Here is a 26,136-nt window from a genome sequence, read left to right as displayed (position 1 = left end):
ATTGTGTGCGCCACTCTTCTTCACCCGGTCATCAAACGGGCTCCTCGGCAGCTCTGCTTCTGCGTACTGCCGCCATGTGGAGAAGATCTGTGGAGCTTTAAGTATTTATTATTATTATTACGGTCTTTTTTTACTGTGTTTTTATTGTGCACATTGTATCATAGGTTCAAAAAGAGGAGACAAAATATGAATATCATCTGGAGGACATTTTATATGATGTAATGCTAAAAATAAATGCTGCATATCATACAACATAAAGATAAGATCAGATAAGATCAGATCAGATAAGAAAAGAAAAGATAAAATAAGATAAGATAATCCTTTATTAGTCCCGCAGCGGGGACATTTACAGGATTACAGCAGCACAGTGGATAGTGCTAACAAGAGACATAGTAAAAAAAACAAGATCAAAACAATTATAAAAAACTAATAAAACAGTAAAGAATATTAAATAAGTTAAAAAGTTAAAAATCCACAATAACTAAAATAAAACATTATATATACAGACAGAATAATTGTGTTTATATTGCACAGATTTTTAGTGTTTTTAGTGTTGTGATATGATATAATGCTACAAATAAAATGATGCATATCATACAACATAAACTGTACTTAACTCTAATTTTTAAATCTGCTTTTAACCTGTGATGCTACTTATGTATGTTTTTGTTTTGTTTCTTACTTTTATAATGTCATCTATCTGCCTTGTTTGTATTGTTATTGCTTTCATTGTTTCTGTTGGTCTGGAACCAAGCCAACTTTCCTACATTTTATCAATGAATTAAACATTATAGCACCATCTTATCTCATGTTTAAAAAAACTCTGGCTTTATAAAATGTAAATGTAATCTATTTGTTTTTGTTGTCTTGTTTTTGTTTTCTATTGTCTATGTATCTGTTGGTACCTCTGTATATAAACAAATCAAATTTTCGTATTAAATGTATTATGTTGTTGATCTTTTAGGAGAGAAACAAATAGAAAACATGATAAAATGTACAAGAGTCAATACGATCCCATGTGCTTTTATTAAAAATAAAGTGTCTTTAGCATTTTAAAGAAGCAGTCTAGTGTTAAGTATTCCACGTTTTTCTTACAAATCCCAGTAGAAGAAGAACCTGGGCCCCATTTATCAGTTTATGCATCCTCTATTCCTTTCCTTACATCTTAGTCCCACCCACGGGAGATGTGAGAGGAGGAAGAGACGCGAGGAGAGAGGAGTCGAGGCAAAAGACATTTAACAAAATGAGACATCCAGCGATGGCGATTAAATATGACGTGTGTCACGGCTGCATCATCTGTCCATTGTTCAACCTCCGCGAAGGACACATCTGTGCATCCTCGCACATAGCTCCTCTAGCAAGCCTCCTCTCCTCGAGATGCATTCTAGGAATTAGGATGGAGCGCTGAGATTGATTTCCGGGTCACAAGGAGACGAGGAGGCACAAAAGCGAGAAATGAGAACAGTCAAATTTCTTCTCTATCTAACAATACTTTCAGAATTCTTACTCTACTTTAGACTTAAATCTTTAAAATCTGGTCACAAATGGATAGTTTCATTTGTAATAAAAAGGCTGAGTTACTTCCTAAAACAGCTGGCCACTGTAGTTTTTAGCAAACATCGCTCAAACAGAAGGAAATAAGGGATTTGTTGGGGACTATTTTCAGCTGCGGATTAATCCACATTGTTCCAGTGAGTGTTTGTAGCAGCAGGACATTGTTTGTGTGATGGAGTCAGAATAAACTACAGTGTGTGTTCATGAAGGAACAACAGTGAGGCTCATCAATGTGTTTTTAATGGAGCTCTGTGGCTCAGAGGAAGAAGAGACATCAAGCTTTGATACACAAACAATACTTGTTCGTAGATACATTCATTGTTGGAATTTGCTGAGAAGAAAAACATAGAATATCATCGTCCTGGACCGCAGGAGCAGATCCCTCCTCCTCCCTACGGAGCGCCGACTGCAGTTCCTCACAGTAACTTTAAGGTGGTCATTGTCCGGTGGACCTCCTGGAGGACAGCAGAGCGTGCAGCAGAATGCCTGAAGCCACAGAGACGTTGAGAGACTCCACACCGGGGAACAGCTCTCTGCCAGCTGGGATGGTGAGAAGGGTTTGGCACAGAGAGAGCAGCTGCTGGGACAATCCCTCCCCCTCGCCCCCCATTAACAACACCGTGGGTCCGGTCATCTGAAAGTCTGAACACTGAGTCACAGGAATCGGTGTCTCCGCTGCCTCGGCCCCCACCGTGCCGACCACCTGCCAGCCCCGCGCCACCTTCAACTTCAGCATGTCTTCGAGATTCTCGTATCCGTACACCCCGATCACCTCCATGACCCCTGAGCTGGCCTTGCTGACCACGGGGGACAACGGACAGCTGTGGCGAACACTGCTGGCGACCCGGTCCACACCAAGGAAATAAGCCGAGCGCAGGATGGCACCGAGATTCATCGGGTCCTGAACTCTCTCCAGGACGAGCCAGAGAGGGGGGTCTCTCCCGTTGGGCGCGGCGGAGTCTCTGTCTTCGGCGAGGTAGCCCAGAGGACTCGCCTGCAGACACACCCCTTGATGTACTCGGCCAGAGGACATCTTGTCCAGATCTTTCTTGCTGACCCGCTGCACTTGAACGCCTCGCCCATGGGCCTCCTCGCACACCTTCAACACGGACGCCCTGTGAGAGGCCTCGCCATCTTTCACAAACAGTTTTCTGGCCTTCCTTCTGCCCTGAGTGAGAGCCAAGAGGCAGGGGGCGATGCCAAAGACGACCTCATAGTGGTCTTCTGTGGGGTGCAGCGTTGACTTCTGTCCCGCCATCCTCTCCTTCTCTGCAGGGAAATCATCCAGACTGAGTTTCCTGAGTTCAGAGGACACTCTGCTGTCGCCCTCCCTCCTCTGATTTGGCCTCTGCAACTCCAGGATCTCCCTTTTCCAGGTTTTACTCTGACCTGACCTCTCCTGTTTCTGCCACCCATCAGACCCAACAGGCTTGCGTTGGACACTGGAGGTAATCGACACCCTGCGTCGGCTCTTCCCCACAGGGTCGATGCCGCTGTCTTCTGGGCACAGGAGAGACGCGGAGACGTGGTGGGAGGCAAACTGAGAGTCCACTCCTGAGATTGATGCACGCTTGTGCAAACTTCTAATACAACCGAGGAGCAGCTTGTGCTGATGGGCCATGCTGAAGACCCACATGTTGAAATAATGGTGAATATGTCCAGAGGTACTGAGGAGAAGCGCAGCTGCCACAGAGACACGTGGTTCAACCGCCAGTGAAGTCCATTAATCCGTAAAAGTTGTGTCCGCAGGTTTACTGAGCATGCGGCATGAAGCGCTCCTTTTGTTCAACCTTCAGCAACTCCTTTGTGCTCCACAGCTGACATGTTCGTGGCTTATGCAGAATATACGCACGTGCAATCCACCTACATAAAGTGTGCGACATTATGACCGGATGTCGAGCCCTTTCACTTGCAAAATAAAAGCTGTTTTTATTAAACATTTTAATTCCTCTTAATGCAAATAAAGAAAAAAATAAACTAGCAATAATATTTTTGTTTGTTTTAGTTTTTTTTGTCTAGCATGAATGGACTACAAGTGCATTTTGTTGTGCAACCCTCAACCCAGTGTTGTACAATGACAATAAATGAACCTTGGACCTACACATGCACAACAGATGCAACATTAAAAAGTATTTGTATATTGAAAATGTAAGAACAAGAACATATCATGCAATATAATATAATATAATATAATATAATATAATACATTCTTGAATCAGCTTGAACAAAGGGTTTTTACTTATCATGGAGTATACTTACATTGTGGTATTACTACTTGTACTATATTAAATAATTGTGAGTATTTATTCCACCACTGCCGGTATTAAAGAAAATGTCACTGATCGATGAAATAAAGGATTTTATTTTGAAAGCTCGTGTTTTTTCCTGTAGTTCGTACTTGAACCACGTGACGTGACGCCGGCAAAAAATCGGACGTCCGTTTTTTTTAAAGAATACGCAAACGTCATTTCCGGTACCGCAACACGGAAGTGTTGGAAAGAAAACAAATAATCGTTCAAATTTGTGTCGAGTGGAAGTCGGAGAAGACGCCTTAAACACCGTTTAACCTTCCGGATTACCGACTTTTTACGACGGTGAGAGCAACACACTGCCCGGGGTTTGGGTTCATAAAGCTGCGGTTAGCTTGTTTGATGGAACGAACTGTTGTTGGAGGATGTTGAGGCTGATTTGAGAGGCTGAAACACGGCTGGACGGAGACTTCAGGCCTCCAGTCACATTACTGAATGATGAGTAATATTTTCCAGGAAACAAAGAGATCATCTGCTGGACTGTAGACTCTATATGAAGACCAACGTTGTTAGAAACTTACCGATCCGTATAAAAATAGCAGTAGTACAGGAAGTATACACATATTGTACTTAAGTAAAAGTACTACTACCACACTGACAATACGGTTACAGGTAGAAGTCTAACATTCCATACATGTTACATAAGTTAAAGTATGTAAGTTTAATCGGGAAAATGTACTTAAAGTATTAAAACTAGAATAATGTGATTGTATTATATATAATAACTAATAATTGTTTTATTCTGGATGAATCATCTGAATATTTTCTTCTTTTATCCGTTTGTTGAGAATAGTGAGAAATAATTGGGTCACAATTACCCAAAGTGACACCTTCAACAGTCCAAACCTCAATATTATTATTATTATTACTAATAATTATTAAGTGTGTTAAAAAGAAAAGCTGCAAATCTCCACAATTGTAATACATGAAAAAAAGATAGTAATAATTTTGTTTATTGATTAATCCATTTATTGTCTCAGCTGCACTGTCAGCTCAAGCTGCCAGATTAATACAGTGAAGTAAAACAATGTTTCCCTCTGAGCTTTAGTGGAGTTAGTAGAAAGTGACACAAGAAGAAATAAGATCGAAAAAATCACAACAGGAGCAACAAGTTCTGTCAGTTTACGAATTGATTAATTGACTCATCATGTCAGCACTAGTTTGTAACAGTACCTCCTGAACTTGTCTGTATTGACCTTCTGTTTTCATCAAACAGATGGACTTCCTGTTTGGGAAGAGGAAGACTCCGGAGGAGCTGCTGAGGCAGAATCAGAGGGCGCTCAACCGAGCCATGAGGGAACTGGACCGGGAGCGACAGAAACTGGAGCAGCAGGAGAAGAAGATCATCGCTGACATCAAGAAAATGGCCAAACAGGGACAAATGGTGGGAGACGAAGGAAGGATCGCTTGTGTTTTATGATGAGAGAGAGATTTGTGATCCTAACATGCGGTGTGTGTGTGTTGTGTTAATTCCTTGCAGGATGCCGTCAAGATCATGGCCAAGGACCTGGTCCGCACGCGGCGCTACGTGAAGAAGTTCATCATGATGAAAGCCAACATTCAGGCCGTCAGTCTGAAGATACAGACGCTCAAGTCCAACAACAGCATGGCTCAGGCCATGAAGGGCGTCACCAAAGCAATGGCCACCATGAACAGACAGGTCTGAAGCACTATGCTCTCATTTGATGGAATGTTAACCGCTAACCTCCAGATGTTGACGATGAATATGTTTTGTTCCTCTTCCGCAGCTGAAACTGCCTCAGATCCAGAAGATCATGATGGAGTTTGAAAAGCAGAGTGAAATCATGGACATGAAAGAGGAGATGATGAACGACGCCATCGATGACGCCATGGGTGATGAGGACGATGAGGACGAGAGGTAAGGGCCACCTGTTGTTCCACATTGCTGTGCTGGACTGGTTCTTCGGTCTCTGCTGATCAGCTCACAGTAGCAACACGACTGCAGAACAGCACAGAGCCAGGCTAGCAGTTACCCTCTGTTTCCAGTCGTTTATGCTAAGCTAGGCTAACTGGCTGCAGCTTCATATTTACCTTCTTGTTTAAATCTCAGCATGAAAGCAATTAAGCGCATCGCCCAAAAATGTTAAAATACTAGTCCTTACAGTTATTTTTCATTACATAATAATTACTTTCCTGAGGAATGAAAGAAAATTACAATATTTATGTCTCTTATCCCGACATCTATCCCTCAAAATACCCATAATAGCGACTAAAAGTCAGGACTTAACCTGCTTCGATATTCTCATTTAAATACATTGTAAGTAAGTGCAACACTAAATGAGTGGACTGCCCCTTTAACTCATCCTCCCACATGTTGTGAATTCACTGTCATACGTCACTGACTGTGTCTCTTCCTCATGCTCAGTGACGCCATCGTGTCCCAGGTGCTGGACGAGCTGGGTCTCAATCTGAGCGACGAACTGTCAAGTAAGAAAAATCCCATTTTCTACACGCGCGCTCCTTTTAGTCTGGTTTTTGTACGTCGCATAACTGGAGGCCCATCGTATTGTTGTTGTTTCAGATCTCCCGAGCACCGGGGGAAGCTTGTCGGTGGCCGGAGGAAAGAAGGTGGAGCCTCAAGCCGCCCTGGCGGACGCAGACGCCGACCTGGAGGAGCGGCTGAATAACCTCAGGAGAGACTGAACAGAGTGGTTGTTAATGCAGATACAAACATACTCCAATCTCTGTGTTTAGGTTGTTTCAAAGGATTAACTGGCAGAGCACTCGCTGCTTCCGCTGTGTTATGAAGGTGTGTGTGTGGCTTTTTTGTTCTGAGGTGTGTTTTTTTCCATTTAATGCCTGTATAACGTATTCTATCAACAAAAGGAAAAGCCTGTCAGGGTCATTGTCCTTCACACGTCTTCTGGTCTCGTTTAAGACGAAAGCCAAGTGACACAAATTCTCTGAAAGTGAAAATCTATCTGGCAGTCTGTGTAAATAATACCTTCTCAAAGCGTGATGTTTTTCACACTTTAAATTAACACTAAAAACAAAAAGTTTAAAAGAACCCAAAGCAAAGGTAACAGGACAGAAGTGGATATTTTATATGTCAGCACTTTTTTTCTATCCGGCTGGTTTGTCGTATAAAATATACAGTTTTAAACCTGACGGGAGCTTTTTGACGACTAGAGACAGTCGTCTGGGTTCAGCTGAAGATGGAGAACAAAGAGTGTTATCTCAACATCCGTTCTGTCTAAATTCACTAATGGGACGGTTCATTTTACACAAATATATAAAAGGTATATTCAGCTGACTCTTGGAAAGTCACCGGTGACTCGTGTCTTTGAGATCTGCAGGATTTCCACCAAATGATGAGTCAGCTGTGTTTGTTTTTGAGAAACTGTCCTGTTTTTGATTTTCTTTATTCAATAAACTTTTTTTTCACGATTTAACTGGTCGTCTGATTTGAAGAAACTTTATAAATTAAGTTTGTTTATTTATCATGAAAATAACTTCTCAGCCTTTGAAAACAATATCCCACAATGCAATGCGATAGCGAGGATAGTTGGTGTGCAGACAGCTCTGTGGCATCAACGCTTTAATGTAAGTTTAACTCTATAGTGTCGCATCAGATTATTTTTAAATCTCAATATCTGCCCAACTTCTTCCCATTCGATCAAACCACAAACATCCAGAATATCGTAGACATGTTAATTTTATTCCAAAAAAATTTAACTTTCAAAACTGTCAATTTGTCAACATACAATCATAGAACAATATTGAATGTACTCAACATTAAATAATAAAAAAATAACAGCCATGTTTTATGTACATTTGTTTCTGGAAGCTATGTACAAAAAACGAAAGAAAAGAAGAAGAAATCAACTTTTTGCATTTCCAAAACCTGCCTCCACAGACAGCCCGTTGCATCGCATGTTTAAAGAGGTCGAGCAGAGAAGAAAACACGGTTTGTATCACAGAGGGAGAGATTTAACCGGCAGCATGTCGAACATCTACAGAACTACAGCTAGAAAGCGTATTGATCGTCTACAACGGTTCCCTTGAACGTCAGATAACTGGAGACCAAAATGCAAACACACAACCTGCCTAATATTTACTGCATGTAAGCGTACTGCGGAGAGCAAAGCTGTACTTTGTTATTATCAGACGGCGTCGTGATGAACAGCTCTCGCCGAACAGAGCGGCCAAAGTCATGCTTTCAACAACGACGGTCTGCAGCCCGATGAGCGGAGTCTTCTCCCTTCGAAGGCTGAAGCCATGCTACCATGTTTGTTTATTTAGAAACGGCTAAGTAAGAGTCCATGCAACTCACGTTAAAAAACAAACTAATAGGAACAGAACAGGGAACAGAGCACTGGGCTTTGACCGCCTGTCGAAGTATCCGTGCTGCTGTTTTCATGAAGCAAACCAGGAATACAGAACAATCATTTGGTTGCTTTTTTTGTCAAATTTCTCAAACTAGAACTGCGATTATTTCGGACGAAATCATGCCGAGTGCGGCTCAAACCTCCCGATATCACACCAAACATTGATAAAGTCGTATTTGAAGTTGTGTGCGAACAGCGATAAAGGCAATACACAGCACGACACGGTCAGGTTTAGATATTGTGTGGCAGGACGACCCAGAACAGAAAGTTAGTCTGCATATTGCTCGTAACGTACAGCACAAGCTCGACTCTCAGGTCAAAATGTTTGTTTTTTTACCGCCGACATGAATGCGCTCAAGATTAGAGTCCACTTTCTCCCGTCAGCTGCATAAAGAGACAGAAAGCTCCACTTTTATGTGATGAGATCCGTTTTGCTGCTACAAAATGTATTTTAAACGTGTTACAGAACATGCACATGACTGTTCATAGAGTTCAAACTGATGTGGCGTCTTCAAACAGCTGCTAACGCGGAGGACTGTAATCTTGTTGCATTTTAATCTCCCTTTTTATCAGAACGAGACCAAAAAACATCGAGCTATCTGCCATGCTTGTATAATATTCTGCAGGAGATCAGCTGGTCAGCGGTGAAACTTCAGACTGAAAGCAACAGCAGCTATACATAGCGACTTGTCTCCCCCCCCCACACACACACCAGGAAAGACAAATATAGCATTTTCTAATCCGGGCATGGAGTGGCATCTCTCTGCTGTCACAACGGGGCTTCACTTCCGACAGGTCCGGTGAGGAGTGTGTTTTTTGGGCACCTCGATGCGACAGCGGCTTCGGTCGTCCAGCCAGGGCAGCTCGAAGTTCCTGCAGGAGGCAGTTCAAATGTTCAAATCACCAAAATCTTACAAACATGCTTTTACCAAATAATCTCAACTGCTTTCAATTGCAACTAAAACGTGCAGCAGTGCAGAATCAGCAGGGTAATAAATGATCAATAACGTTATGGATCATAACCTCACAGCAAAGATAAACTTACTGTTGTGCGAGTTTGGGCAGCGGCCGGCCAAACGCAACCACGGGCAGGAAGGGAGTGATCACGATCGTTTCAACTGGCAGAAACAAAAGAATCAAGTTTAAAAAAAACATCCCACTGATGTTGCTAAATTGTGTATCAAGTCATGCAGACGTACCGTCTTCCGTGTCGGGATAGAAGGACGAGAGCTCTGGCTCCGTCTCCGGGACGACCTTCTTGCGGTTCATGCGCTGCTGCAGACGCTGAAACATGCGCTGCTCTCTGATTCGCTGGATGTCCCACCTGAGGACACAGACCGTCGATGAAAACGGCAGCAAGAGGAAAGAACGAGAGAGAAATCTCGAGCCTCCAGTATTTACATGTTTTGGTGAGAATTAAGTATTACGTTTTTACACATCGTGAGCCTTTAAAGGTCATCCTCAAAGCTGGACCTTGTGTATACAGTGTAGTACATATTTAGGACAAACATACAAACACTCTGGTAAAAAAGGAAACTAGAGCCAGAAGATTCATTGGTCACCTCGCTGATACATCAGCACTATATGAAATGGAATTACAAGCTTGTCCTCACCAAAAACCAGAGCTTAGTGTTTATTACAGTGATGTATACTTAGTTTAAGCCTTATGGGCTGCATTGTTCTTTATATTTGAGCCTTATGTTTCTTTGTGTTATTTAAAAGTTGTTTTTAACATTATGATGTATTTTCCAACTACATTGAGGTTTTAACTGTTATAATATTTTGTTAAATTTCCCCATTTACTGCGTATCGTGTCTCAACTGTTTAACCAACTTAAAGGACCCTTAAAAAAATCATAACATAATCGGATAACATTATGATCCGATTCTTTAATCTCCAGTATTGCGTTTGAATCAAGCTCTGGTCAAACCTAAAAAACAAACATGAAGTCAGTGTTCGGTACCTTTTCCTCCTCTTCTCATCCAACTCCAGCTTCGAGTGGCGTTTCAAAAACACATTGTCGTCCAGCGGCTGGATGGGAAGTCACACGAGTAATTCATGAGTTAAAAGCTTTTGGATTTTAAGTGCGATAACTTTCATTAACATTTAAGATGCAGCTCACCTCGGGCGGTATAAAGGAGGGGTCCTCGTCCAGAGGCTCAATAGGATTTTCTCTCCACGATGGAACTAAGAGGAAGAGAGGAGGGAAATCAAGTCATTCAGAGACAGAGCATTCGGGACATTTGATGGATAAAATGAATAGAAGATGGGATATAGGTCACGCTTACAAACAATCAGCATATCATGTACTACATGAGGAGTCCACTCACTGGCCACCTCTTCTTCCTTTTTAGGGGAAGCCTCACGCAGAGGCGAAAGAGGAGGTTGGTTCCAGCAACAGAGGTACATCTCTGTAGTAGACATGAAGGGCAGGTCTTCAATATGGCCGCTCAGCTCGGGCTCCTCTTTGCACGGGAGCATGAGATCCCGTTCTGACCCCGACCGCATGGGAACGCTCTTCTCTGGGGTTTCCTTACTGCGCAGCTCTCTCTGATTGGGAGAGCCCGGCTGAATTTCAGACTTCAGGGGGCTGAGCTTGGCGCTTTTGCCTCGCGATTTCTGGACTTTTGCATCTCCAAAGCAAGATTTCCTGCGTGTGCAAAGAGAAGAATTAGAGTCATGAACTCTACCGCTTTTGAATATTGCACGGAGGAAATGTTAAACTGTGGCAGGATGTAGATTCTCCTTTCCTGCATGCATTTAATTAATGTAGTTTGATTAAAACCAAAAGGTAAAATGGGAAACGCTCAGTGCTATCTGCTATTTCCTTTACCTCTTTTGACCTTTACCACCCCGACTAAACTGGAGCGGCGTGGCCGCGTTGGGCTGCGAACCCTCCTCGACATCCATATCCCACAGGTCCTCTTTGTCGGGGGTCCATGGCTCCAGGGGCTGGAAAAGGCGCTTGTCGCGTGGCGGGTCCTTCTTAGTCAGCTGCAGGCGACGCTCCATGCGCTCAATACGCGCCAGAAGCTGCAAAAGAAGAAGCCGGAGACAAAATAAACGTCACTTTAAATATATAAATCCACACATTATATGACACATTAATAGCAGATACTAAAATAGTTTACATACCGTCTCCTTGTCTGCTTTGAGCTCATCTATCTCCTTGTCCTTGGACTGCATCTGCTGTTGCTGTTGTTCAATGAGGTCCAGTTGGAGGAGGAGAATCTGCCGGAGGCAGTTGGCCTGTGTGTGGGGATTGGCGGGGGTCTTCCTGATGTTCCTCCACTTGCCTTCAGAGGAGAGCTCAATGGATGCGGTGCCGAGGACTCCGGGGAGGACAACCCCCTTCACGCTGTCATCCGCACCTGCATCCTTGGGGTTGTTGTTCAGAGCCATCTGAGGGTTATCCATATTGTCAGCAGAGAGGGGTTTGCCTTTCACTGGGGTTCCCTCACCCCCCATTTGTCTCACCGGGGACAATATCCCCACACTGTTACTGTCTCCTTGAACTACTTCTGCAACCGTGGGCGCGAGGGACACTTTGCTTGTCATGTAATTCTGCTCTAAGTCTCTGGATCTGCTCGGGATCTCGCCCCCGTGTGCGTTTTGAACATCTATGACGAAGTCGCAGGACTCCCTCTTGAGGCTCACGGGTCTCGCTTGGTCGAAGTCGGTGGTGTCTGCGTCCTGCTTGAATCCCGTATGTGGAAACAGTGTGGACCTCAGAGTCATGGCGACCACGACGGCTGTCTCATCCTGCAGCGCCTCGGCGGTGCATCTCAACCACAGCTACCTCCCATGAGAACTTGACAGCTGCTCGTCCTACAGCACAAAAAGCCGATTTGTCGTGTTATTGTCTGTTTAAATGGAGGCAAACGGTCTCTGAGCTGGTCGTAAAATATATGCACCAACTACTCATACTTGGAACAAAACGTAGAGAACCAAAGCAGCGACACAGTGCCTGATCCCGGGCATCCTTTTCCTACAAATCGTAATAGAAGCTAAGCTACATTAGCAGTGCAATACAAGTACTCAGAAGCCAATTCAGACACAAACTAGATTTAAAACTCAGTGTGGTGCGTCATGGGTGGACATTTCAGTGAGAGTGCTTCAAACAAGAGGACTCGGGAGTGGCTGTGTACGACACTGCCTCCATTTGCCTCCATTTTGGTTCTCGCGAAATCATGAAAAACAATAACAAGCTAGCTAGCTAGCTAGGCTAACGTTTAGCCGGCTAGTTTTAACCAACAGAAACGCACTTCCGGGAGCCACGCAGTTATAACGACAAAGTGTAATACAACACTAACAATCGGACAGACGTATTTTGTACAAAAAATGCATTTTTATATGTATTTATTACCTCGACTGTTATTGAAGTCCACCTGCAACTGTCTTCATGTTCCCTCCTCAAGACTTGTTTTAAAGCGCCGACTACTGCGCATGCGTAATTTGTTGGATGGCCATTTCTTGTGTTTTGAACGTTTTTGACGTTGAGGAACAGCCAGCAGGGGGCGACAGAGTACACGCAGTACACATTATACTACGATTATGTAATGATGATACTACTGTTATGATGTAATGAACTGTGGGAGAATAAAGTAAGTGCAGTTACTCAAGTGCTGAAGGACACATTTTTACTTTTGTACTTTAGTATTAACATTGTATGCGACTCTATACTTCTAATCCACTACATCTAAGAGACAAATATTGCATTTTTAAGATAAGAGAGACTTTATTGTCTGCTATCTGTATACAGTGCAGTACAGTATCAATTTAAACCTGATCCCAGTGCAAAACAACAACAAAAAAGAAGAAATGAACATGAGATGCAAACAAGGTACAAAGATATAGTGCAATAACAAACGTGCAGCACAATATTATAAAATAAATAGTTTAAATATGAATACAGGTAGTGTAGATAAATGTAAATGAATGTAAAGTGATGCACTAAACAACATTAGGATCAGTTCAATGTTCCCTGATGATATTTATGTTGTCAGGTGTAGGTAGTCCAAGTAAACTGAGGAAAGGTGTTGAACACCTTGAGGTGAGGTAGTTCAATATTGATTGTTTTACTGTATTAATGATTATATGGTTTGTGTTGTTTTTCTATTGATCAGAACATAACAGTCACCAATAGGAATACATGCTTAGAATTGAAGAAAAGTATTTATTTTTCTATTATTGTTTTTTCGAAAAACCCTTTTGTCATATTGATATCCACCAGTAGTGGAATAAGTATGTATTGATTGACTCTATCAACAAATACTTATTTTTATTTTATTTTATTTTATTTAAGTACTATTTTATTTACTGTAAGTACTATGCATCCTGATTCACACTCCATACCAGTTGGTGGCGGTAATGCTCCAATTCATTGTTTGCCATCCGCCGATAAACCTAAAAAAAAGAAGAAGAAAGAACGAAGCAGTTCCCATACGGGCCTGCTATATTCGCCAGGACACTAGGGGGCGCTATACAATAAACGGTTGACCTCACCAATGAGGAAGTAGTTGACTTCCGTTCACTCAAAATGGAAACAGTTTTCCTGAAGAAGCTTTATATATCACATTGATCAACCGACGTTTCCCGAAAAACTAAGCTACCTTTAAACGTTGAATATTATTTACTGACATTGTTCTGCGATAAAGACACTCGTAGTTTAGACATCAGCAGAATGCATCGGAGAGGAGTCGGTGCGGGAGCTATTGCCAAAAAGAAGCTCGCTGAGGTAACGTTACAGCTACTACATGACCATAATAACACCTTTATAGTTATGTTTGATATCTTTATCACTTAATGAGATCTTATACTTAGATTAAAGAGCCATTTTCATGCTCTGCTTGGAGTAAGAGTGGCTCATTTTGTATGTCCTATTATTTTATATTTACTTATTTATTGTTTTGTTTGGTAACATATGGTTTTATTGAATTATCTTGTTATTTTGTATTATTAAAATGTGCTTATATTGTATTCTGAACCCTAAAAAAACCGAGCTGGTAAAAGAGTTATTCACAGTAACACATTTCTAACCTGAGATGTTTTCTTCTTCTTCTTCTTCTCTATTTAGGCCAGATATAAGGAAAGAGGAAATGTTCTGGCAGAGGACCAAATTGTCCAAGTAAGTTTAACATCATTTTTTTAGAATAAAAATACTTTTATCCATGTAATAAATCCTCAAGTAAATACAAAAGGTATTTCCAGTTGTGGAAAGTAAATAAGTACTCAAGTCCTGTACTTAAGTACAATTTGAGGTACTTGTACTTTACTCAAGTATTTCCATTCTATGGTACTTTATACTGCTACTCCACTATCATATAAACTTTAACTTTAGTTATTTTGCAGATTGAGATTATTAATACAAAATATAACTCATTAAGCAGCATATTAAGTAATTAAAATAAGCTCTACCTTTACCAGCTGCAATATTAAATACTGAACTTATTAATGCATTAAATAATATAATTCAGTATTATAATAAACATTCTGCATTATACTTTAAGTTTATATTGGTGCTGATAGTTTTGCACTTTTTCTTCAGTAAGATTTTGTCTGCAGGACTTTTACTTGTAACCGAGTATTTGTACACTGTGGTAATACTGCTTTTACTGAAGTACAAGATCTGAATACTTCTTCCACCGCTGGATATTTATCTAAAATGCTGGTTTTGTAAATCAGAAATGGAACAATAAGGTTTTATTAACTGCTCGTACTTAAAATAAAAAAACAAGACATTTTAGCTGCTTCATTAACTATCTGAATCTCTCTCATAACATTGTTTGTTTTTAAACGGTTACAAATCTATAACTGCCATATATTTATTTAGAATGCAGACTTTTGTCTCTTGGTGTTCCCTCTTCTTCATTTATTCACCTGTTTCTGTTTTTCTGCCAGATGTCGAAGCAGTTGGAGACGTTCAAGTCCAACCTGGAGGAGTTTGCCAGCAAACACAAACAAGAAATCCGAAAGAGTTCACAGTTCAGGGTTCAGTTTCAGGAGATGTGTGCCACCATTGGGGTTGACCCACTTGCCTGTGAGAAACATTTGGAATATAATCTGTGAGATCATTTTGTTTAAGTGTTCTGAAGTTTAAAATAACTTTGTGTTCTCTTCCACAGCTGGCAAAGGTTTTTGGTCTGAGATGCTCGGCGTAGGAGACTTCTATTACGAGCTCGGCGTGCAGATTATTGAAGTGTGTCTCGCCCTGAAACACAGAAATGGAGGTTTGTCATTTCTCTGGACACTAAATGGTTACAAAGAGGCGACTCTGATCTGAACGCCATCTGTGATGTTCTGCATCTCAACAGCGTAATACACAACGAACCCAGTTATGAGCACCTGCACGATGGAGATACCACGATTAATCATGTTTCTGGCTTTTAAACGTCGACGTGTGTTTTGTCTTTCAGGGCTTATTACTTTGGATGAACTCCATCAGAGAGTCCTGAAGGGAAGAGGTAAATACGCTCAGGATGTGAGCCAGTAAGTTGGATATTTCACATATCAGAGAACATTCCAGACATCTTATCTGGATCATTTAAAGCTCATATGTCCATACATTCAATGATTTATTAAAATCACTAAATGTGTGCGTCCCAGAGATGACTTGATGAGAGCCATAAAGAAGCTGAAGGTGATGGGGAGCGGCTTTGGGATGATTCCTGTCGGAGGTTCTTACTTGGTCCAGTCGGTCCCAGCTGAGCTCAACATGGATCACACCGTAGTTCTGCAGCTGGCCGAGGTGAGAGCAGCTCCTCGGTTCATCATTTATATGACAGATTCTTTTTTTTTTACCATGAATGAAAGGGTTAGTTTGGATTCACTGAAAGTCAAAATATAACTGACCGACAGCAACTCCTGTGTTCTGAGAGGTAAACTTCCTGTTTTTGTTGATGGAGTCTGAGGGCTTTGAATAGATCATAGATGGAAACATGAAAGGTTAAGTGGTTAAAATATTGTAAATATAGTCTACACTGTAGCTGATATAGATCTTTTGAAGTGTCTAGAATACGTCCACATGCTGCTGCTCTGTCTGTTTCTCCTAAATTTACAGACATATTTATTTAACGGTCTCATGTTTGAATTAAAAAGTCAAAAAATCCAACATGTCTGAATCAAATGTTGCGTCATTAACATTAAAACCACAGCTGCACGATGTGAAACAACGAGAGAAGTATTAAAGGTGCATCTTGTTTTATAAATATGTCAATTTTAATAATCTCTTGTCTCAGATCAGTCCATATAAATGTGTTTCCCCCTCTTGTTGTGGAGAATAAGAGTTAAGAATGAAGTCAGTTTAATAATCCATCACTAGGTGTCGCTGTCCTCCTGTAGCTGCACCTCCAAGTGTCAAATATCACTCGAGCTCTGCAGCTCTGTTCCTAATCTTCCTGTCGAATTAAACAGCTAAAGAGACCAACTGTGTGTTTGAATACTAAAGACACGACTTTAACAGAAACATGTAACCGGCAATTTGACACATTTTCTGTCTGAAAAGGGCGTTTTTTTCGTGGCTGTTCGTGACGTCTGTTTGTTTGTTCGTTGGTAGAAAAAGGGCTTCGTCACAGTGAGTGAGATCAAGGAGAGTCTGAAGTGGGAGAAGGAACGGGCTTGTCACGTCCTGGTAAGTGCTTCATCAGCTCATTTTAGCTCATTTCAGATCACTATGTATGACATGGACTAAAACAGAGCATCTGCAGGTCATTGAATTCAGTTAAAAGTCTCACATTTCATTCACAAAAGCCTTCAATATTCTCTCTTGCCGGCTGTAGGCTTTAAAGTTTGTCATAACATGTTTTTATATCTGATAGCAGACGTTACAAACCTCTAAAGTTAAAAACTTAAAGTAGAATTGTTGTGACACTGGTGTCACTGTTAGTTTGAAAGGTCGTCGTCTCATTATGTCACTTTTTAAATCTTTAATGAATCATTTTAAATTGGTTAATCCATCTATTTCCTGCTGCTTATCCAGTTGTGTTAATTTGATTAATTATGTACTTGTGGATCATTAAGAGCTGAAAACACGAGTCAGTTAATCAATTAGTGTGTCAGAAAATCTCCTGGCAACTATTTACATATTCCATAAATCCTGTCAGTTGTTTTTCAAGCAATAATAGCAAATATTCATACAGGATTCAGCTTCTCACACGAGTGGTTTTGATGTTGCTTCTGTCATATTTGACAATAAATTGATTATTTTGATTGTTTGTAGCACAAAAAACAGGCAAATTAAAGACTCACTTTGGGTTCTGAGAAATTGTGAATGCCATTTTCAAAGTTTTTAAACATTTATTACACTAAATAATTAATAGACGATGAAGATAATCGCTCATTAGTTTCACCCCTTAAATTATTGTTCTATACAGCTGGGAAATACTGAAAATAAAGAATAATAAATCTTGGCCATGTCGTCACTATCATCACACTTTCTAACTTTGGATGATGTGCACGAGGAAACCGATATTTAATTGCGTTCTACGTGCTATAAATAGGTTCTTAAAGTCTTAAATGTGAGCCGGTGAACTCTGCAGCAGCACCGTTGACCTCCACGCTTCATGTCTCCAGGATCACCTGCTGAAGGAAGGCCTGGCCTGGCTGGACTCTCAGGCCGCTGAAGAAGCTCAGTACTGGCTGCCCGCTCTGTTCTCTGAGCTCACCTCCCGGGACGTCACACCCGAGGAGGCCAATCAGATGACGCCTTGAGGAAAAAAACGGAGCCGGCTGGTCGACGCTCCCTCCGGGGTCATTTTCTGGACTCGAGGAGGGAAAACCTTCTTCTATGCAACGAGTGCGCTCACTTTATTTAGACGCGGCGCTGCACACGGACCTCAGTGTCGGGTCGCTGGCGTCACGGTTTATGGGCGGTTTACGGATCAACAGACAGTCAAACATGTAATTGTTTTTATATATAAAGAAATAACTTTACATCTGCTGCATTCTACCACTTGGTTTTTATTACTTCAGCGGACCCTTTACATACATTCACTTGTTCCATCGCTCATCCTCGCATCAACAATTCATTCTGTCACACATCCTAAAATCAACAGAAGTTAAATAAACAATCAGAGTTATAGATCATAGTTTCCCCAGAAGGATGAAGAGTGGAACGTTATACTGTAGATGAAGAACTGTTAAATGTGACATGCTTTATTTTTAATTATAACTTTATAATTATAACTTTTTAAAAAGGACCATTCCAGTTAAAGCATGTTTTAGCCTTTTTAATACAAATGATATATATAAATAACTGCTGTTTATTTTCCAAAGCATACCGTAAGTAAACAAAAAAGGTTTGAAATGCGTCCTAAAGATCAAACTGAAAGCTGACATTGAATGTGAGGTCAGATTCATAATCACGTTTATTTCTTCTTTAAAAGTTTGATTTAAAAACAGAACTTTGTTAATTTTGTACAAAACAAAGGGAGGACTGGGCTCTACTCTCGTTTTTATATTTAGATAACTTACATTTCTCCCTCAAACAACTCTCAAAGTCGTTCCAAATATTTTTAAGTTTGTTGCTGCGCGGCTTATTTTGGACTCGCAGGTGTTACACAATACAAGTTTTATGTGTTCTTCACTCTCGCTGAAGAACGTCCACACAGACGTTATAAATCCAGCAGATAATTTGACTATTTTAATTTTACATTTGAGCTCTTTGGCTTCATTTGTTAAATGAAAATAAGGGTTTTGAGTATTGGTACAGAAGTAGCAAAACATTTCAAACGATGCCCAGTTATGCGGTGATTTACTTTTACTAAAATAAACGAGGACCCTAAAGGCTGGAAACAAAACCCCCAAAACAGTATGCTTTGAAAAAAAGTGAAGAGTGAAGTAAATTGCAGTAAAAGATGTGTACTAATATCGGTGCGGCCCTTTTACACCAGAACAACCCGACTTGTAAGACGTTCATTTATTGACTGAAGCGTAATCGGCCCTCACAGCTCGTGGCTGTAGACGTGATCCTCGAACACCGACTGCTCCATGTTGTCACAGATCATGGTGCAGAAGGGACACACCCGGTGACTCTGCTCGTGCTGCTCCAGCTCGTGGCGCGTTATGCAGGGGAAGCACTCCTGGCAGTGTCGACACACCAGCGACTGCTGCGGGCAGAAAATAGAGACGGCACTTCAGGAGCGGTAACGAAATAGGGAGCGGATTATGTTTTAAGTCCTCTACGAAAATAAAACGGTGAACAACAACGGAGTCACACTCGGGGTGAGAGTTGAGTTCAGCTTCTTTAACCCTTAACTACCAACTAGTTCATTCAAGGTTGTGTTACATTGATTGTTACACTGTGATGGAGAGACGAGTGAGAAATATGAACACAAGCGCTCGCTGACGACATGCTTTGGATAGGAAAGGTGTGAGCGATGGGTCAGGTGAGGTCGTGGCCTAAAATAATTCGACTCACCTCTTCCTCTGTGTCTGCACCCACGTCTGCAAGGAAAAGTAAATCAGTTAATACCAGATTAATTAAAATATATAGATATATTCTGCTGTGACAACATCAAAATAAATATTTTCAGTCCCTCACCAATGTTCTCATACGGGTTGGCAGCCTGTTCAGGTGACTCCTGCTGCTGCTGCTGCTGCGAGTCGCTGGCTGCTGAGGCGTCGGCGTCGGGCTGCAGGTGAGGCGAGTCGGCGGGCGGAGGCGCTTGGAGCTCGGCGTAAGCTCTGCGCAGCCCCTCGATGTCACTCATGAGCGTCTGACGGAATAAATACCGGTCAAACAAAACGAGCGTCTCACATCACAGAGCGACCCTCTTGAAAGCAGACCATGTTTGTGTGAGTGTACCTGGTTCTCTCTGGCCAGCTCTTCTTTCTCGTGTCTCACCAGCAGGATCATCTGTTCCTTCTCCTCTATCAGGCTCTCTTTGTCTGCCAGCGTTTCACGTGCCTCTGCCATCGCATCGCGTTCCATCACGAGCTGTAGCTGGAAAAGAACGAAGGGGAAACGAGCCTCAGTTTTTAGTATGTGGACACCTGAACAACTACACTTGATTCTAAAACCCATGTGCATTCATCTGTAGCTCCAACAGCCTCCTCAGCTTTCAGTCTCTCCTCGAGAGGTTTGAAGCTGCTGCAGGGATTTGTTCCCATTCAGACACAAGTGCACCTAAAGATGTTCGTCTGGTTACGGAGCTGGTTTTGTGCACAGCTCTCACGCAGCTTCCCTCAAAGTCTCAACAACTATTATCAATGTAAAGAGTAATGGAGTAATGTCCACCCAGAGCAGAGAATGAAGGGACTCTTAACATTTGTCTGGTTTCACATTTTGTCTTCTGTCTCATTCTCTCTCTTTTCTCCTTCTTGATGAAGTTTGCCTTCATTGTATCTTGCAGCATTAAGATGTATTTTTATTGGAACTAAAGGGCCTCGCTCTCACGTTATATCTGGTTTCTGCAGATGCTTTTTGAGTTTACCTCTTGTTTGCTACTTATCCGTTGTGCGTCCCCACATGTCGAGGCCACCTTCTCCAGCTGCTCCCTGACCTCCTGCAGCTCCGTTTCCAGACACTCGGCTCGTCTCTTTGCGTTTTTGGTCTCCTCCCTCTCAGCCGCCAGTTTCCTCTGAGCGTCCAGCAGCTGGCTGTCAAGAGTCTCACACTTCGCCTGAAGAAGACATCGTCGTGTCATCCGTTGTTTTTAAAAAGAACTTCAGCATTTTGTAATTGTTTTTATTTTATCTCACCTTTAGGTCGTCATCCGAGCAGTTCTGCAGTGTCATCTGCCTCGCCAGCCTCCGACATAACTCCTGGTTCTCTTTCTTCACGTCGTCCATCTCGTGTGCGAGACTCTGCGACCTGAGCAGCTCTGCAGAGAGCCTCTCCTTCTCTTTCTCGCCGCTCTGGAGGTCGACCTGCCGGAAGGTAAAAGCACATTTCAATACAGGAACAAATACTGAACCCAACTGATCGTCACAAGACCTTTTTTTTGGGGTTTATCTTGACCTGGATGACTTGTCAGATCACGTCAATACAACAGTCCCATTGTTGTTAGTGTTTATAATGGGATGCGTTCCACTTCTGAGCAGATTTAAGTGGTGATGCCGCTCTATGATCTGTACTGATACTATCTGCTCTTATGGGATCGATCTGCTCATATTTTGTGTTTTTCTCCTTTTTAAGAAGAACAAAACCAGCGGTGAACGTATATTCTTACAAGTACATTTTCCTGTACGTTACAATGTAAAGTACATATATGATCATGTTGTTGTTGTTAACATAGTTAATAATCGGCATCCTTGTGATTATAAAACACTTTACTATAATAAGAAATGAATAACAGGAAGACGTTCTCCTGTTTGTTGACGGGCTATTTTAGGAAATGATTTAGCCTCTCTATATATACATTTGTGAGCTGTTTTGGAAGATATTCATCTTCAGTAGCAGCGTGTGCTCGGCTATGAGTGTCACAGGCAGAGTAAGAGTTTTATAAATGTGATTTGTTAACAACAAGAAAACCATAACATAACAGCAGCTTTATCCTTTAAAACATTAAGCAGACTCACCTGAAGCAGCTGGATGCTGTCTCTCATTTTGAACACTTCCCTTTCTTGTTCTCTGAGTTTGGAATTTAATCTTAAAAACCACACGCAAGAAAAAAAGCTGTCAGGATCCAGAAAAACTTACGCAACAGGTTCTACTTTATTGATTAACAGATAAGAACGTTCAGACTTGACTCACGTGGCGTTCTCCTCACTCTGAGCATCGACTCTCCCCCTCAGCTGCTCGCGTTCCTCCTTCAGCAGCTTGATCTTCATCACAGCTCGGTCGTATTTGTCCTGAACGTGCGTCTGAGAAATTGCACCATGAAGGATCGGCACGAAATTTTGTCAAGAGCCTCTAACAGCTGAAGAGATTCAAAAACACGATCTCACCTCATTTTGTCTTGATGCGCCGTCTAAACTCAAGCTTTGATTCTTCTGCTCCGCGGCGTCACGCTGCTGTTTCATCATCTCCTCCTGGTAGTAACACCAAAGTTAGGTATCGCACTGAAACTGTGGCACTGATTTCACTCGTAGACTGAAAAAAACAAACCTTTAAGCCGTCCGTTTCCTTCACCTTCTGCTGTAAGATGCTTTGTAAGTTTGCATTCTGTTCCTTGATTTGATCCCTTTCTCTGACCAGCTGACTCATGTCTTTCTCTTTCTGTTCATTCTGCCCCTGTAGAAATAAATCACGCCGTGTCAAATATCAAAGTTCCTATTTAACCATTTCTCGCTGTTGCGAAATCTGTTCTTTATCTCTATCGACCTTCATGCTGGCGGCTTGTTGCTGTTCCATCTGTAGATTGTTTTTTAAGGTTTCATTTTCCCCCCTTATCTGATCCAGCTCCTTCTGCAGTTCAGCTCTCTCATGTCGGCTCAGTTCAACCTGCTCCTGGTTTCAACAGAACACATTAAATCAACACAAAGCTTTTATTTGCTTTGGTCTTTTGGCTGACATCTGTCTATCACATTTAAAACAGTTTTATCTTTTACAAAGAACCCTACCACACGTTTAACAATACTAGACTATAAAATATTTCCTCATCAGTCGTTTATTGTCCGATTGTTTACACAGAACAACGTTTCCCCCCCGTTGAGCTGCTCAGATTGGATACCTGGGTGGTGATAACCATGAGGTCTTCGTCCATGCTGCTCTCCGGGTTTAGCCCCGCCGGGTTTTTGAAGCAGAAAGGAGTGCTGGCTCCGCGCACTTGACCGGCGCTGTCAACGTAGCAGAACTGGTAGAAGTCGAGCTCGTCCTTCGGCAGGTAGTATTCTGATGGGACGAGAGCAGAGTGGACCGCTTAGAGAGCCGCATGTTGGTTTATTTACTCGTCTATGGGACCGCGGCCAAAGACTATTTTCATTATCGTTTGTCGTGGACGTTTAGTCTATAAAATGTCAGAAGATAGTGAACCATGTTCATTCTAATGATTCAAAACTCGAAAATTGTTGCTGATGTATTTTCTGTCAATTGACTAATAAATAACCACTGAGCTTCACATCAGAAGGATTTCAATAACCCTAATTTTTGGGGCTAAATTTTAAACTAAAATGCTTCTGAAATGTCTTAAATGTGTCAATCATTGAAATAAGTACTTTATTGAGGCATCTGTAAAAGACTAAATATGATACGTCAGCAGTTCACAATCTGGGGTGGATGTCCCGAGATAGAATCACAGGATTAATAAATATTTAAAAGTTATATAAAATGTTTATTTGTATTCTTTTTTTTGCTTTCTCTGGTGAAATGATGGATACTTTCACTTGTTCAGGCCTCTAAAAACCCTTGAAGTGAAGCAATCTGCTAAAGAAAGACTCTGCTCACAGTTAAAGTCCACACTGAGGTCATAAACTGTAAAAACGGGTCACAAGTAAACTTTATTTTAAGAAGTCACACGCAAAGATCGTCACAGATCTATCTCTCAGAAATCTAGACCAAACCTCACATGACAATTAAAGGAATAAACAAGCAAAAAATACATTTCTGTTACACAACGTTATGTCGACATTACTTCTTATTAGAGGAGCTCAAGCTGAACAGTTTGGGAACCGCGAGTCTAAAAAACACCAAGACTGTGATGTGAGCTTTGAGCGAGCGTGAAGAAACTAAACGTGACTCTAGTTTCAGAGAAGAGCTGACAGGATGTGATCAACAACACTGAGCCAGAGGATCTGACGTCCGTCATAACGGCTCATAAAAACAGATTTATGTTGCTAATTATGTTTAAACTGTGTTTACACATGAGACACTCAGTGGGTTCAGGAAGTGAACATTACAAACACGACCAAGCGTTTGCAGCCTGCGGTAGAAGTGAAACTATTTCTTACCTGTGAAAACGGCTTGCCTTGTGGCGGACTCTTGCCCGACCACATCCAGACTTGTCTCCACCCACACAAAGGTATGATAGTCCTTTGTTGTGCTCCACCCCACCTGTTCAAGAAGAGAGGCAGATTCCTTTAGCAACACACAGATACATTCCACCAATGATTTAAAAATAAAAAAGATCCAGTAGTCATGTGATCTTTTCTCACTTCGTATCGCAAAATAATAACTTGTATCTAAAAGTAATGAGAAAATACTCGCTCATTATTCTGACAAAGTTTATTATTTCGAGATACTAAGTCATTATTTCAAGACTTCATTATTTTAAGATATTAAGTCCTTAATTTTGAGATACTAAGGCATTCATTGGAGATACTAAGTCATTATTTTGAGAGACCAAATTATTATTTTGAGATGCTAAGTCACTATTTTCGTGAGAGGTAATTCTTTTTGAGATAAATAATTATTTTGAGGTACTAGGTCATTATTTCAAGATTTCAAAATACTAAGTAAATAATTATTTTTGAGGTATTAAGTTATTATTTTGAGACACTAAGTCATTATTCAGAGAAAGTTTCTCATTAAAAACAATACTAACAGGATGCTTTTTTTATTTTACTGTCAGCAATGGGCTTCCATATAATAAAAACTACTTTTCATATAGTTTCCTCACCTTAAAAATGCCCACCCAGTCGCGGGGGTTTGACTGGTAAGCGGTGGTGAGGGTGTAGCAGCAGGTGACGGGTGTTGAGGGCGGGTATGAGTACGGGGTGTCCGTGAACACCACCAGGGAGAAGGTGCGTGCTGTGGAGTCAGCTGCGTCTTTGGGGCTCTCCATGCCGAGCTGCAGTAAACATATCAGAATCACAATCAGCTTTATTGGCCATGTGTGCGTAATTTGACTCCGGTTTACGCATTGCTCTCAACGTATAATATACAAATAAACAAGAACAATGTAAAAACAAGGACATTAAAGACAACAAAGTAGAACAGAGAAACTAAGCATAAACATTTAACAACTATGTACAATATATATATATATATATATATATATCGAAGAATATATATGAAAATAAAGAACAATGGATTTGGGATATTAGTGCAAATCGAGGTGCAGTTTGTCTGATTATTTGTTCATAAAGAGTAATGATGAAACTGCCACGAGTCTGATTGATGACCGCAGGTGATTTCACAGAAGTCTCCGGTGTTTTGCGCTTTCTTCTTCCTGTTGTTGTTGTTTGTGCGCACTTATAATATCTCATCATTAACTCAAAAACACCTTTTTTTCCAGCGCTGAAAATGTTAAATGTTTACATAGAACGACTCCCCACTACCCGGAGATGACATTTAATCGGTTGTATAAACTTTTAAAGAGCAGAAGCTTGATTTAAAACAAAATATATAGAAACCGAAAGTAAGCAAGCTAAAGAGACCGCACCCGAGACATTATATAATATTGACTTTTAATACAAAACACTGTTTTCACCACGAGAAGTCGTAAAAAACCTACATTTTATAATAAATGTGTCGGATAAAGACATAAAACTTACATGTTGTCTGTCACTCGTCACCGCACAGACATCGACCGTCAGCTCCGCTCATCGGAACAAGCCGCTGTGCTGCATTCAGGTGCTCCTCGGACATTTGTATAATGCGCACTCACGGGCACGTAAAGTAGTCCGCTGCTTTTTAAAATGCAAATATTCAAACCGATCTTCTTTGACTGCCTAAAAGGGATTATACCATTAAAAAGCATTTAATAACGTTTGAAGAAAAGGCTTTAACTATTAATATAAATACGATCCTCACTGTTAAATGTATAATATATATATAATGGTGTACATTTTAATTCACATCTTTTATTTTCCAATCTATATATTTGACCTTTTTCACACTTCGTACTACAACTGCAGCACAACAATTGATTATCTTATATTTGATCAAGAACCCCCCCTTGTACTTTTTTATTTTCATCAAATCAAAGACATTAATGCTTTGTTTACAATTGTCCATGAAGGCATCAGAAGTGACGTTCTGTGTAGACCCGTGTGCTGCATTATGGGTAATGTAGGCCAAATATAAAAACATAATTCCTTCCTCT

The 26,136-nt window shown here is 41.2% G+C and overlaps 5 protein-coding genes across 7 annotated transcripts; 2 read left to right on the top strand and 3 right to left on the bottom strand.

The window, feature by feature from the left end:
• Positions 1-1,785: 1,785 nt before the first annotated feature.
• mrm1 (mitochondrial rRNA methyltransferase 1 homolog) lies at positions 1,786-3,377 on the bottom strand. Its single transcript, XM_079182480.1, has one exon. It carries the CDS (start codon positions 3,188-3,190, stop codon positions 1,991-1,993), a length of 1,200 nt encoding a protein of 399 aa, XP_079038606.1. The 5' UTR covers positions 3,191-3,377; the 3' UTR covers positions 1,786-1,990.
• Positions 3,378-4,021: 644 nt separating this feature from the next.
• On the top strand, positions 4,022-7,271 carry chmp2a (charged multivesicular body protein 2A). Its single transcript, XM_079182485.1, has 6 exons — positions 4,022-4,148; positions 5,080-5,247; positions 5,344-5,523; positions 5,612-5,742; positions 6,250-6,311; positions 6,406-7,271. Exons 2-6 carry the CDS (start codon positions 5,080-5,082, stop codon positions 6,525-6,527), a joined length of 663 nt encoding a protein of 220 aa, XP_079038611.1. The 5' UTR covers positions 4,022-4,148; the 3' UTR covers positions 6,528-7,271.
• A 250-nt stretch (positions 7,272-7,521) lies between these two features.
• Positions 7,522-12,642, bottom strand: msl1b (MSL complex subunit 1b). Of its 2 annotated transcripts, none has more exons than XM_079182476.1 (9): positions 12,579-12,642; positions 11,348-12,040; positions 11,046-11,245; positions 10,501-10,862; positions 10,335-10,399; positions 10,176-10,243; positions 9,412-9,536; positions 9,258-9,330; positions 7,522-9,085 (listed from the first exon to the last, which is right to left on the bottom strand). In XM_079182476.1, exons 2-9 carry the CDS (start codon positions 11,948-11,950, stop codon positions 8,995-8,997), a joined length of 1,587 nt encoding a protein of 528 aa, XP_079038602.1. In that variant the 5' UTR covers positions 11,951-12,040; positions 12,579-12,642; the 3' UTR covers positions 7,522-8,994. The 2 variants fall into 2 exon arrangements, with proteins under 2 accessions (XP_079038602.1, XP_079038603.1); XM_079182477.1 differs by having other exon boundaries at positions 10,543-10,862.
• Positions 12,643-13,753: 1,111 nt separating this feature from the next.
• Positions 13,754-18,149, top strand: snf8 (SNF8 subunit of ESCRT-II). Its single transcript, XM_079182484.1, has 8 exons — positions 13,754-13,949; positions 14,289-14,339; positions 15,113-15,251; positions 15,337-15,441; positions 15,628-15,700; positions 15,818-15,959; positions 16,767-16,841; positions 17,783-18,149. The coding sequence occupies exons 1-8, from the start codon at positions 13,896-13,898 to the stop codon at positions 17,918-17,920; spliced, it is 777 nt and encodes a 258-aa protein (XP_079038610.1). The 5' UTR covers positions 13,754-13,895; the 3' UTR covers positions 17,921-18,149.
• On the bottom strand, positions 18,150-25,719 carry calcoco2 (calcium binding and coiled-coil domain 2). Of its 2 annotated transcripts, none has more exons than XM_079182473.1 (15): positions 25,586-25,719; positions 24,709-24,879; positions 24,041-24,143; positions 22,825-22,985; positions 22,476-22,601; positions 22,260-22,385; positions 22,100-22,183; positions 21,906-22,015; positions 21,731-21,800; positions 20,912-21,079; positions 20,644-20,832; positions 20,016-20,153; positions 19,752-19,926; positions 19,629-19,654; positions 18,150-19,317 (listed from the first exon to the last, which is right to left on the bottom strand). In XM_079182473.1, the coding sequence occupies exons 2-15, from the start codon at positions 24,871-24,873 to the stop codon at positions 19,153-19,155; spliced, it is 1,806 nt and encodes a 601-aa protein (XP_079038599.1). In that variant the 5' UTR covers positions 24,874-24,879; positions 25,586-25,719; the 3' UTR covers positions 18,150-19,152. The 2 variants fall into 2 exon arrangements, with proteins under 2 accessions (XP_079038599.1, XP_079038600.1); XM_079182474.1 differs by having other exon boundaries at positions 18,150-19,314.
• Positions 25,720-26,136: the final 417 nt, after the last annotated feature.

Source organism: Pholis gunnellus (genome assembly GCF_910591455.1).
Source record: "Pholis gunnellus genome assembly, chromosome: 21".
In the NCBI taxonomy this organism is placed as follows: Eukaryota; Metazoa; Chordata; class Actinopteri; order Perciformes; family Pholidae; genus Pholis; species Pholis gunnellus.
Note: the sequence above shows the minus strand (reverse complement) of the source record. Positions and strands in the feature narration are given on the sequence as shown.